This window comes from Chiloscyllium plagiosum, chromosome 6 (genome assembly GCF_004010195.1).
Source record: "Chiloscyllium plagiosum isolate BGI_BamShark_2017 chromosome 6, ASM401019v2, whole genome shotgun sequence".
Classification (NCBI taxonomy): domain Eukaryota; kingdom Metazoa; phylum Chordata; class Chondrichthyes; order Orectolobiformes; family Hemiscylliidae; genus Chiloscyllium; species Chiloscyllium plagiosum.
Window position 1 is genome coordinate 114,231,147 of NC_057715.1, and position 12,568 is coordinate 114,243,714.

General features: G+C 42.2%; 1 protein-coding gene across 4 annotated transcripts in view; it reads right to left on the bottom strand.

Annotated features, from left to right (window-relative positions):
• The window catches only part of uvrag (UV radiation resistance associated gene), a 338,769-nt gene that overhangs the window by 158,946 nt on the left and 167,255 nt on the right, over positions 1 to 12,568 (bottom strand). For all 4 annotated transcript variants that reach the window (XM_043692472.1, XM_043692474.1, XM_043692475.1 and 1 more), the window contains 2 exons: positions 9,588 to 9,675; positions 8,600 to 8,660 (listed from right to left, as the gene is read on the bottom strand). In XM_043692472.1, the coding sequence (XP_043548407.1) occupies positions 8,600 to 8,660; positions 9,588 to 9,675 (149 nt within the window). The remainder of the gene's footprint in view (positions 1 to 8,599; positions 8,661 to 9,587; positions 9,676 to 12,568) is intronic.

A 12,568-nucleotide genomic window follows, 5' to 3' on the forward strand; every position in this document is an offset into this window, starting at 1 on the left:
TGTTTTTATTGGAGAAAAGAAGGTTTAGGGGTGACTTGATTGAGGTGTATAAGATGATTAGGGGTTTAGATAGGGTCGACAGTGAGAATCTTTTTCCACGTATGGTGTCAGCTATTACAAGGGGGCATAGCTTTAGATTAAGGGTTGGTAGGTATAGGACAGATGTTAGGGGTAGGTTCTTTACTCAGCGTGTCGTGAGTTCATGGAATGCCCTGCCAGTAGCAGTGGTGGACTCTCCCTCATTATGGGCATTTAAGCGGGCATTGGATAGGCATATGGAGGATAGTAGGCTAGTGTAGGTTAGGTGGGCTTGGATCGGCGCAACATCGAGGGCCGAAGGGCCTGTACTGCGCTGTATTCTTCTATGTTCTAATGAGCACTTGTGAAAAGGGCAGAACACTAATTATGGGTGATTTGAACATGCAAAGTGATTGGATTAATTAACAACATCGAGGGCCGAAGGGCCTGTACTGCGCTGTATTCTTCTATGTTCTAATGAGCACTTGTGAAAAGGGCAGAACACTAATTATGGGTGATTTGAACATGCAAAGTGATTGGATTAATTAATTTGGCAAAAGTAACCTCAAAGAAAGGTTCATAGAGTCTATGAGGGACTGTTTCTTAGAGCGACACATCATGGAGCAGGTTACTTTACATTTGGTATTATGTGATGAGCAAAGACTGATAAGTGACCTTATAGTTAAGGATCCTCTGGGAAGAAGTGACCACAACATGCTAGAGTTTCAAATTCAGATTGAAAAAATGTCAGCAGAGAGTCACGTAAAAGCTTTATCATTAGACAAGGATAATTAAAATGACCTGAGGAAGGAGTTGACAAAAGTGGACTGGGCAAAAATATCAAAGAGGACAGGTGAAGAACAGTAGCAAATGTTTAGAGCAATACTAAATACTTCTCAACTAAAGCAGATTCTGAGAGGAACAGAAATTGCCAAAGGTGAAAAATCACCATGGAGGTTTAACAAGGAGGTCTGGGATAATAAAGACATATCTGCAAAATGTGCAGAAGTTAGTAGCACTCTGGAGCATTGGGGGAACTTTTAAACATCAGCAAAGGATTACTAAAAGTGAAATCAAATGAGCTAAGATGAACTACAAAAAGGTACTAGCAGATAACAGAAGAACTAATTTCATAAGTTCTCATAACTTTTCATAAGTAATTTTTTCAAAAGTGAAAGTAAATGTTGGCCCTTTAGAGGAAGACAATGGTGAGGTAATAGTGGGATAATCAGAGCCACTAAACCAGTGGGGACATTGTTGGAGTCAAATCATAAAAGGAGGAGATAACTGAACACTTGGAAAAACAAAGCTAAATTCACCAGGTTCAACAGAGTTTCATGAAGGGCAAGTCATGCACGACAAACTTGGGAGCTCTTTGAGGATGTAACTAGCAAGATAAATAATGGGGATCCAGTAGATGTGGTATATCTAGACTTCCAGAAAGCACTTGACAAGGTGCCACAAAAAAGATTGATCCAGAAGATTAGATCCCAGGGTGTTAAGGGAACAAGCCTTGGTAGAGGATTGGCTGACAAGAAACAAAAACAAATCAGGATAAGTGGGTCCTTAGCTGGATGGTGAATTGTAAATAGCGGGGTGCCACAAGGTTCAGTTCTTGGACCTCAACTATTACAATCCATATAAAAGATCTGCAAGCAGGGACAGAGTGCAACGTGGCAAGGTTTTTGATGGTACTAAAGTAGGAGGGAAAGCAGGCAGTGATGAGGAGATAAAGAGTTTACAGATGGATACAGAATTTAGCAGAGGGAATTTCATGTGAATAAGTGAGAAGATTGTCTATTTTGGCCAGAAAAACAAAGGGCAAATTATTTTAACAGGAAGCAGATTCAAAGTATGTCAGTACAGAGTGATCTGGGTGTCTTTGTGCATGAATTGCAGAAGTGGGTGTGCAGGTGCAGCGTGTACTAAGAAAGGCAAATGGAATCCTGGCATTTATTGCCAAAGCTGAAAAACATGTTGCTGGAAAAGCGCAGCAGTTCAGGCAGCATCTCAGGAGCAGGAGATTCAACGTTTCGGGCATACGCCCTTCTTCAGGAAAGAGGAGGGTGTGCCAAGCAGGCTAAGATAAAAGGTAGGGAGGAGGGACTTGAGATTAGGTGGGGGGAGAAAAGAGAGAGAAATGAGAAAGCTGGAGAAATCTGCATTCATCCCTTGTGGTTGGAGGATTCCTAGGCAGTGAGAGAGGGACTCACTGAAATCCTTGTAGAGGGAGGAAGGGAGCTTCTTCAAGGAAGGCATCCTTGCAAGACGATTCGCAGTAGGTTAAAATCAACTAGGAGAAAGTGAGGACTGCAGATGCTGGACATCAGAGCTGAAAAAACGCAGCAGGTCAGGCAGCATCCCAGGAGCAGGAGAACCGACGTTTTGGGCATAAGCCCTTCTTCAGGAATGAGGAGGGTGTGCCAAGCAGGCTAAAATAAAAGGTAGGGAGGAAGGACTTGGGGGAGGGGCGTTGGGAATGCGATAGGTGGCAATCACTTTCCCAACGCCCCTCCCCCCAAGTCCTTCCTCCCGACCTTTTATTTTAGCCTGCTCCAGCATCTGCAGCCCTCACTTTCTCCTACTCCATTTATCGCCAAAGGTCTGGATTATAAAAGTAAACAAGTATAGCTACATTTTATCAGGCTAGCAAGTTGAGAAGATTTGTAGCTCAGGTGGAGGCTCTGGATTTAGGTTTGCTTGTTGAGCTGGAAGGTTCGTTTTCAGACGTTTCATCACCATATTAGGTAACATCATCAGTGAGCCTCCTGATGAAGCACTGGTGGCATGGCCCGCTTTCTGTGTCTAGGTTTCCTTGGGTCAGTGATGTTATTTCCTGTGGTGACATCATTTCCTGTTCTTTTTCTCAGGGGAATGGTAAATGGGATCCAAGTCAATGTGTTTGTTGACAGAGTTCTGATTGGAATGCCATGCTTCCAGGAATTCTTGAGTGTCTCTGTTTGGCTTGTCCTAGGATGAATGTGTTGTCCCAGTCAAAGTGGTGTCCTTCCTCATCTGTAGGTAAGGATAGTAGTGAGAATGGGTCATGCCTTTTTGTGGCTACTTGATGTTCATGCAGTCTGGTGGCTAGATTTCTGCCTGTTTGTCCAATGTAGTTTTTGTTACAGTTCTTGCAAGGTATTTTGTAAATGACATTAGTTCTGCTTGTTGACTGTATAGGGTCTTTCAAGTTCATTAGCCGCTGTTTTAACGTGTTGGTGGGTTTGTGGGCTACCATGACGCCAAGGGGTCTGAGTAGTCTGGCAGTCATTTCCGAGATGTCTTTCTGGGACCCATTTTGTCTGCTAGTTGGTGTCTGTTGCTGAGAAATCGGCGGACTGTGTTCATTGGGTACCCGTTCTTTTTGAATACACTGTATTGGTGATTTTCCTCTGCTCTGCATAGTTGCTCTGTGCTGTAGTGTGGTGGTGGCTCATTGAAATATTTTAATGCAGCTCCATTTATGGGCGTTGGGATGATTAACTTGGATCCCATTTACCACCCCCTGAGAAAAAGAACAGGAAATGACATCACCAAGCCAAGGAAACCTTGACACAAATAGAAAACAGGCCATGCCACCAGTGCTTCATCCGGAGACTCATTGACGTTACTGAGTATGGTGATGAAACTTCTGAAAACAAACCTTCCAGCTCAGCGAGCAAACCAACATCAATTGTATAAGATGTTTGTGATATCACATCTGGAATATGGTGTCCAGTTTTGGTCTCCTTACTTGAGGATGTGGTTGCACAGGAGACAGTTCAGAGTCTCACCAGGTTAATTCCAGGGATGAAAGGGCAGTCATATGAGGCAGTTGAATAGCTTGGGTTTGTACTCGCTGGAGTTTTGAAGATAGATGGATATCTGATTGAGGTACATAACATGCTAAAAGAGATTGATAAGGTGGACGTAGAACACACTCAAACAAGAGGGCATAGATATAGAGAGAAAAGGAGTTAAGTTCTAAACTGAGATAAGGAAAACCTACTTCTCTCAGAGGGTTATGAATCGGTGAAATTCACTGCCTCAGAGTGCAATCAATCAGTAGTTTAAAGAAAGAAATAGATTCATTTCGGATGAAAAGCAAAATAAAGGGTTACGGGAACCAGGCAGAAAAGTAGAATTGCGACCAGAATAAGATCAGCCATGATCATTTTAAATGGTAGAGTGGGATCGGATCAAAGGGCTGAATCACCTTCTCCTGCTCCCAACTCCTATGTTTCTATAATAAGTTTATATGTTCTTCTAAACAATTAATGATTGTAATGCAACCATGGCAGGTTTACACTAAATATGTATTATGTATGAAGTACAGCTATATACATTTTTATAAATCACACATATGACATGAAACCAGAATTCAAGCTACTGAAACATTTCTGAAATAATTAATGTTTCAGAATCTATTACACATATCTTTGGACAAAGTTACTTTAGAACACATTATCCAAGGAAGATGGTTTTGAAATCAGGCCTATGTTCCCCTATTACAACAGCACAGAAAATGTCTGTAACCCTGAACGGCTGTTAGATGGAGATTGTGTATGCAATTGTATGGCTCAGTTGCCCCCTTGTGTTGAATCACTGGTTAGGAACAACATGGAAGTAGACATTTTGTAAACACTTTTTCCACAAGCCTAAAATTTCCATTCACAATGTCATTGGAGTGCAACATCAAGACAGCACATTCAAGCAATGTTTTATACATTATTTTTCTTGTATTAAAACAAAAGCCCCTTCACTTCTGAAACTTGGATATGAATCAAGGCAGACAGGATAGAAATATTCTCTCTCTGCTGGTTGCAAGCTGTCTCAAGAGAATTTGAAACTAGGAACTAGGCTATAGCCTTTCAACCTCCGAGTACAACATTCCACAAAATGTAGGTATAAACAATTTTTTCCCCAAATCTGTGTTGGTAAACTAGAACGGCTTTAGAGCTATGAATAGCAGACATGAGTGTCACTGCCTGGCATGGAGATCCACTGAGCACAGCTGGTGCAGTGGTCAACACACCTTGCATCTATCCATCCTTCCTTCCACCTGTCCATTCCTGAGCCACAGAAACTGAATCTCTCAGCACTTCCATGCCACCTTAAAACTTCCCCTGATTTCTGCTGCAATTACTTGCACTTCCTCTGGACCGATCTTCTGTTTATATTCCTGTTATAGCTTTTTTTACTTCACATCAACCCTTGTTATATATTCCTCCAATACATTCTATCACAGATCTAGTTTTTGTTCTCCATATCCCTTTTGCACTTATGTCTCGCTCTGGTCAAAACCTCATCTACAGCACCATCCAGTTTTGATGAAAGGTCATTTGCCTGAAATGTCAATTCTTCTTTGTCTGTCAAGATGCTGCACAGCTTATGGAGCGCATTCCAGCATGTCTATTTTTAATCACTGTGCTCAGCTTTGCTACCACATCATTAATAATGTCTGATGCTGATATAAGAACAAAAATGAAAAATACACTCCATTCTTGAGCATAACATCAAGCAGCACAAAATATAAACTGTAACATTTACATACCTAAACAATTTTGTCACTTATTGGCAAAGTAATCTTCTAATACTTATATTCAACAGCTAATTAACTGATGTATGATTCAAAACTTTTTCATGTCTTAATGAATTAAAATCAGAGCAATTCGAAGTGAGGACAGTGAACCAAAAAATAACCAGCAACCAAAAAATACAAATTTAGCTTGAGCAATAAAACCAACACATCAAGTTACAAACACCTTAAGGGACTACCATTAGATATACTTTATGCTTCTTTATTTACAACATGTCTCTTGCATATACTGTTTTATAAAGTCTCAGCGGAATGAAGTTCTTTATAACCCAGCATTCATAGCAACAGAGACCATTATATCACTGGTATCAAGTCATGCAAGTATTCAATTCCAGAGATAGAGTAGTTTCTCTGTCAACCCGATTATTAAATTAAAAACTTTACATGCCAAAAACGCAGCTTCTTTCACAAAATTTGCTGCTGACATTGAATGGCACACTGACAAGAGAAGTGGAAATAAAGTTGTACGAGCAAGCATCAGGGATGCTGACTCACAAGAAGTTGCAAGAGGTAAATTTCCATAAGAATTTGGCCCACCAAAGGTTGTCTGTGGTTCCAGACTGCATCATGCATATAATAAAATGCAATTTATTACAAGAGTTACTGTTATATCAAAGAACTCTAAGTTGGAGCAAATTGAAGTTTACAAATCAGGTCATCTGAATCTCAATGAATGCCCATTTTTTACACTTCCCTTTATTATACTTTATGGTCTGGCAAATGGCGTGGAGATTGGTTGGTTAACTGCTACAAAATCATAGTCTATGACAAAGATAAAGAATTTCACCAATTTGTATGTTTAGGACAAATTTAAATCTCAAATCCATGTGTTTTCATACAGAAACAACCATCTTCTGCTGTTGGCCAAGGCTATCTAATTTGACCCAGACTGCCAGCCAGAGCTCAAGCACTTGCGTGTTGATTTGTCCCGTGGGTCACAATTAGCACACTTGCATAATTCAGTAACCTACAAATTTTCATAATTGAGAGATAGTTACAGTGGAAACAAACTCCATCTTGCACCAAAAGAAGGATAGATATGGGTACTTTCTAGACTGTGAAGTTAAATACAGTTGATGCCTAAAGAGACTTGGCAGATTCAAGTGCATATATCTTTAAAATGTCATGAAATAGGTGCAGGAAATAAATTAAGACAGCTAATAAAACACTGGTGTGCCTGGAGGACTCTATTACTAGGCCGTTCAACCTGAGCTGCAGCCTTACAAAGCCCAAGTTAAACCCCTTGTGGAGTACTGAGGGCAGATCTGGGCACCACACCTTAGGAAGAATAGATCAGATATATACAAATACAAGTTTACAAGAAGGATACCTAGACTTCAGGTGTTAAATTATGAGGAAGTATTACCTGTAAATTTGTTTCTCTAGAATTTATACGGTTAAAGGGTGATTTGACTGAAGTCTTCAAGATTCCACTGGTTGGAAATTCGAGAAACGGGGGTGGAGTCTAAAAATTAGCACGGGATTGTTCAGGAGAGATAGCAGGAAGAACGGTTACACACAAAGGGGTGGTAAAGGTTTGGAACACTCTTCCACAAACGGCAGTGGATGCTGGATCAGTTGTTAACCTTTAAATCTGAGAATTGTTTTTCAGTTAAGCAAAAATATTGAGGATTATAGGCATATGGAGTTAAGTCACAGATCAACCATGATCTCACTGAATGGCAGAACAGGATCAAAGGGCTGAATGGCCTACTAGTTATTGGAGAAGCACAGCAGGTCTGACAGCATCAGAGAAGAAGGAAAAATCAACGTTTCAGGCAAAAGACCATCAGGAATGAGGATGGGAGCCTCGGGGCTGGAGATATAAATGGTAGAAGGTAGCTAAGAGTGCAATAGCTGGATGAAGGTGATAAGTCAGAGGGGAGGGTGGAGCGGATAGGTGGGAAGGAAGATTGACAGGTGGGACAGGTCATAAGGACAATGCTGAGTTGGTCAGGTGGAACTGGGATAAGTTGGGGCGGGGGGAGTGAGGGAACTGGCGAAGTCCACATTGATGCCCTGGGGTTGGAGGGTCCCGAGGCAGAAGAGGAGGCATTCTTCCTCCAGACGTCAGGTGGTTAGGGAGAAGAGATGGAGGCGGCCCGGGACCTGCATGTCCTTAGCAGAGTGGGAGTTGAAATATTCGGTCATGGGGCAGTGTGGTTGATTGGTGTGGATGTCCCGGAGATGTTCCCTAAAGCGCTAAAGGATGGGGGAGGAGAGATAGGGCAGTATCGAGCTATGTTTGGTCGGAGCAGGCCAAGATGATGGGTCGGCCGGGGTAGTCAGGCTTGTGGATCTTGGGAAGGAGGTAGAATCGGGCGGTGCAGGGTTTCTGAACTATGAGGTTGGAAGCTGTGGGTGGGAGATCCCCTGAGGTGATGAGGTTGTGGATGGTCTGGGAGATCGTTTGGTGATGGCAGGGGAGGTGGTGGGGGGGGGAAAAAAGGTGGTCATGGTCAAGAGGGCAGTAGGAGGAGGTGTCTTGAGTTGGCGCCTGGTTTTGGCAGCGTAGAGGTCAGTGCGCCAAACTACCACTGCACCCACTTTGTCCACTGGTTTGATGTTGTGGTTGGGGTTGGAGTAGAGGGAGTGGAGGGCTGCCTGACCTGCTGTGATTTTCCAGTGCCACTCTAATCTCGACTCTGATCTCCAGCATCTGCAGTACCCAGTTCCACCTACTCCTGTTATTGCATTGCTATGTATTTATAACCTCTTGAGGAGAATACAAGCTCATGCAATTAACAACCATCAATATACCAGAAAGAAAAAAAATCAACACCACTAATGTGCACAGTTAAAACAATATGTGCATATAACCGATTAGCTGAAGAGGATGTTTGCACTCTAAGAAGTGTTTTACATACAACTGACTTGCTTGTACAGTAGTGTTGTCACAATTATTTTACTTGATGAATCAGACTCTCATTGATATCTAGGCGAGTCAGACTGAAGGGAATAAGATAACCATGTCTACAAAAATAAAAGCACAGATTTTGATACCTTGAAAGTCTTCTGAATTTGGTAATTTGACTCCACACATAAAATAATCCTTCTGATCATTCTGTAGAAGACAAAAATTGAACCACTTAACTGGTAGTTCTGACAATGCTGTGCACAATATGGTTTTAAGTTTCAAGGCAATCACCAATCTAAATTTACAGCTACCTTACTCCACATTGTTTATTCATACTGAATTCAAACATTTGGATGCTTTTTAAACTTCAATAGGGAGCTTAAAACTATGTCAAAAAGAATATTGAATCAAGCTATCCATCTCAAAATTAAATGAGAAAGACAGTCAGAAAACCTTCTTAAATAGAGAGGGACAAGAAATAAGAGATCATGTATGTAAATTCGTAGGGAAGATGGCCTATTGGTAATGCCACCAGATAAGCAATCCAGAACTCCAAGGCATTGTTCAAGCATGAGAAAATGGGTTCGAATCCCTAAGCAGACAGTGAAATGTGAATTCAATAAAAAGCTGGAATAAAGAGCTAGCCAAACGATAACCATGTTGTAAAAGCTGTTGACTGCTGTTCATTAATGTCTGTGCTTACCTAGTCTAGATGTGAACACAGACCCACAGCAATGGAGATCGACAAATAACAGCCCTCTGAGCGACAAATGCTGATTTAGCCAGCCATGTCCACATTCAGTGGACGAATGAAAACAAAATCAGTGCATAACTGAATAGCACCCTTCATCTTATTTCACGTGCTTTCTGGGTCTCTCCATTTTTCAATAAAGTTACAGATTTTGCCTTCCAATCTAATAAAACCCTCCCTGAATCAAGGGAATTTTTCAAAATTAAAACCAATGCAGCTCACTCGCCATTTCTTTCAAGACCCGAGAATTAAATCCTTCAGGGCCACAAAGTAGTCAGCCCAGACCACTGCAGTACAACTTTGTTGGTGATTGAGATTCTCATTTGTAACCCTCCCCCTACTTTGTAGATAAAAGATATAGGTAAAGAGTGCAATAACCTTACCACTTCAATCGGGTAAATGTAAGACAGTTCCGACAACAGTTGTCGACACCGAATGTTCAGTTGAGCATTAGTCTTCAGGAAGTGCTCTCTGTTAAATAAAACAAACAGTTTGTTACTTAACACAGTATATGCAAACAACACAACAGCGCTGAATTGAGAGAATCTTTTATTGTGTACAAACTTGGTCTTGACACTGCAACAGGTTCACCTTGCTTCAAAATTACCTCTGATCATAAACAGTTATCCTCAGAGATTGCAAAAAGCAGTGGATAAGCAAATGATCTTTCTATTAACAGCTGTTGAAAAATAATCACATTACAACACAAGTGTGCGCGCTTGGTCATGATACATTGTTGCTGAACATTCACTGAAGCTCATTCATCCAGCACTGCAATTTGGGATCATAAGCAATTCCTTTATATCTAAGCAACAGGATCTCACTACCATCAGCTGTACCCAATCCAGCAACTTTACCATAGCTGAACCGCTAGCCATTGGAGACCACGGGTTTTGGAAATTGTCAGCGTTATAACAAAGGTACGGTGCTGGAAAAGCACAGCAGGTCAGGCAGCATCCTGATGAAGAGCTTATGTTCGAAACATAGACTTTCCTGGTCCTTGGACGGTCTTTACGGAAAACAGATAGGGGTGGGGCCGGAAATATATCTCTGGTAGTGGGGTCCATTTGTAGGTGGCGGAATGGCTGAGCATGTTGTGATATATATGGAGATTGGTGGGATGTAATGGGAGAACTGGGGGGGGGGTTCTGGCCTTGCTGCAGTTGGAGGGGTGAGGTTCGACAGCAGAGGTGTGGGAAGCAGATGAGATGCAATAGAAGGCAGCAACCACCACGTGGGAGGGGAAATTGCGGTCTTTAAAGAAAAAGGAAGCCATCTGATGTCTTCTGTGGTGGAACTGGTGCTCCTGGGAGCAGATGTGGCGGAGGTGAAGGAATTGGGAATATGGGAGAGCATTTTTACAGGAGGCAGGGTGCGAGAAGGTGTACTCCAGGTAGCTGTGGGAGTCCGTGGATTTGTAGAAGATGACAGCATTGATTGAGATAGAGGGGTCCAGGAAGGGGAGGGAGGTGCCCGAGATGGTCCAGGTGAATTTTAGGTTGGGGAGGAATGCATTGAAGTTGAACTTTTCATCCACATCGTGGGAGCACAAAGTGGTGCCAATTCAGTCAATCTAGCAGAGGAAGAGGTTAAATAGTCTATTTCCAACCATAAAAGGCACTAGTTAGACCACAACTGGAATACTATAGTTTCAGGCCCCTTATCTCAGAAGAGATATACTGGTTTTGGAGGCAGACTACGAAGGTTCATTAAATTGATCTCTGCCACAGAGGGATTTTCTTACGAAGAGGGGTGGACGAAGCGGGATTTGCACTTATTGGAGTTAGAATAGGTGACAACATTATTGAAAAAAGATTCTTAAGGGGCTTGCTAGGGAAGATGAGAAAGTGCTGTTTTCCCTTGAGGGATGGTTCTCAGCAGAGAGGGGACAATCTCAGAATAAGGGGCTGCAAACTTTAGACAGAGACGAGGAGGAATTTCTTTCAGAGGGTAGTGGACTTGTGAAACTCTACCGCAGAGGACGGTCAATGCAGGGTCATTAAATATATTCAAGGTTGAGATGGACAGATTTTTAAATGAACATGGGAACCAAGGATTATGGGAAAGAGGAAGGAAAGTGGAGTTGAGCATTATCAGATTAGCCATGGACTCACTGATTAATGATGCAGACTTAATTTAACCAACTGGCCAACTTCTGCTCCTACATCTTATTATATTAACGTAGATGTACATTATTTCAACAGCTTCAGTAAAGCAACGATCAGATAAAATTTGAAACTGAACCACATTAGGAGACATTCAATGGTGTTACCAATATTAATTTCTCCACCATCATGCCAGGGTTAAACACTTACCAAAAACTGAACTGGACCAGTCATATAAATACTGTGGCTACAAAGCGAGAGGTTAGCGAGTCTACAACAAGTCACAGAGACAGGCCCTTCTGCCCAAACTTGTCCATGCTAACCAAAATGTCCATCCACGTGAACGCCATTTCCCTGCATTTGGCTCATATCCTTCTAAAGCTTTCCTATCCATGTATTTGTCCAAATGCCTTTTAAATATTGGTAATGTACACACCTCAACCATTTCTGCTGGCAGCTCATTCCATATGTATACTATCCTCTGTGCAAAAATGTTGCCACTCAGGTTCCCTTTTATTCTTTCCCCTCTAACCTTAACCTGATGCCCTCTTGTCCTCAACTCCCCAACCCTGGGAAAAAGTCTGAGTGCATTCACCCTATCCATGCCTCTCATGATCTTACACACTTCTTTAAAGATCCCCCCCCTCCAGTCTCCTACGTTCTAAAGAAGAAAGTCCTAGCATGTCCAACCTCTTTTTTTTTTTTTACTCAGACCCTTGAGTTCTGACAACATTGTTGTAAATTTCTTCTGCACTCTTTCCAACTTAATAACATCCTTCATGGCACCTTTCCCTGCAGCTGCAGGAGATGGAAAACCTGCTCTCACACTATCCCTTTTATCATTCCAAATCTGGCAGAGATTCCCCTGCACTTCCTTTAACCTGCTTTACTGCATCCATTGCCGCCAATGTGGTCTCCTCTACATCAGAGACCTAGCGCAAACTCAGGGACAGGGAACATCTACGGTGTTTACACTCAAATTAACCCCACCTCCCAGCTATTTTAACTCCCCCTCCCACTTCCCAACATGCCCATCCTGAGCCCCTCCACCAACAAAACAGGACCACACACAAACTGGAGAAAGAACATCTCATCGTCTGCCTCAAGAGCTTACAACCATACGGCCTTAACATCAAACTCACCAGCTTTCAAATCTCCCTATCCCCTCTCTCATCCCAGGTCCACCCTTCCCTTTCCACACCATCCTTTTGACATGACCTAACCTGTCCATTTTCCTTCCCATCTATCCACTCCACAAT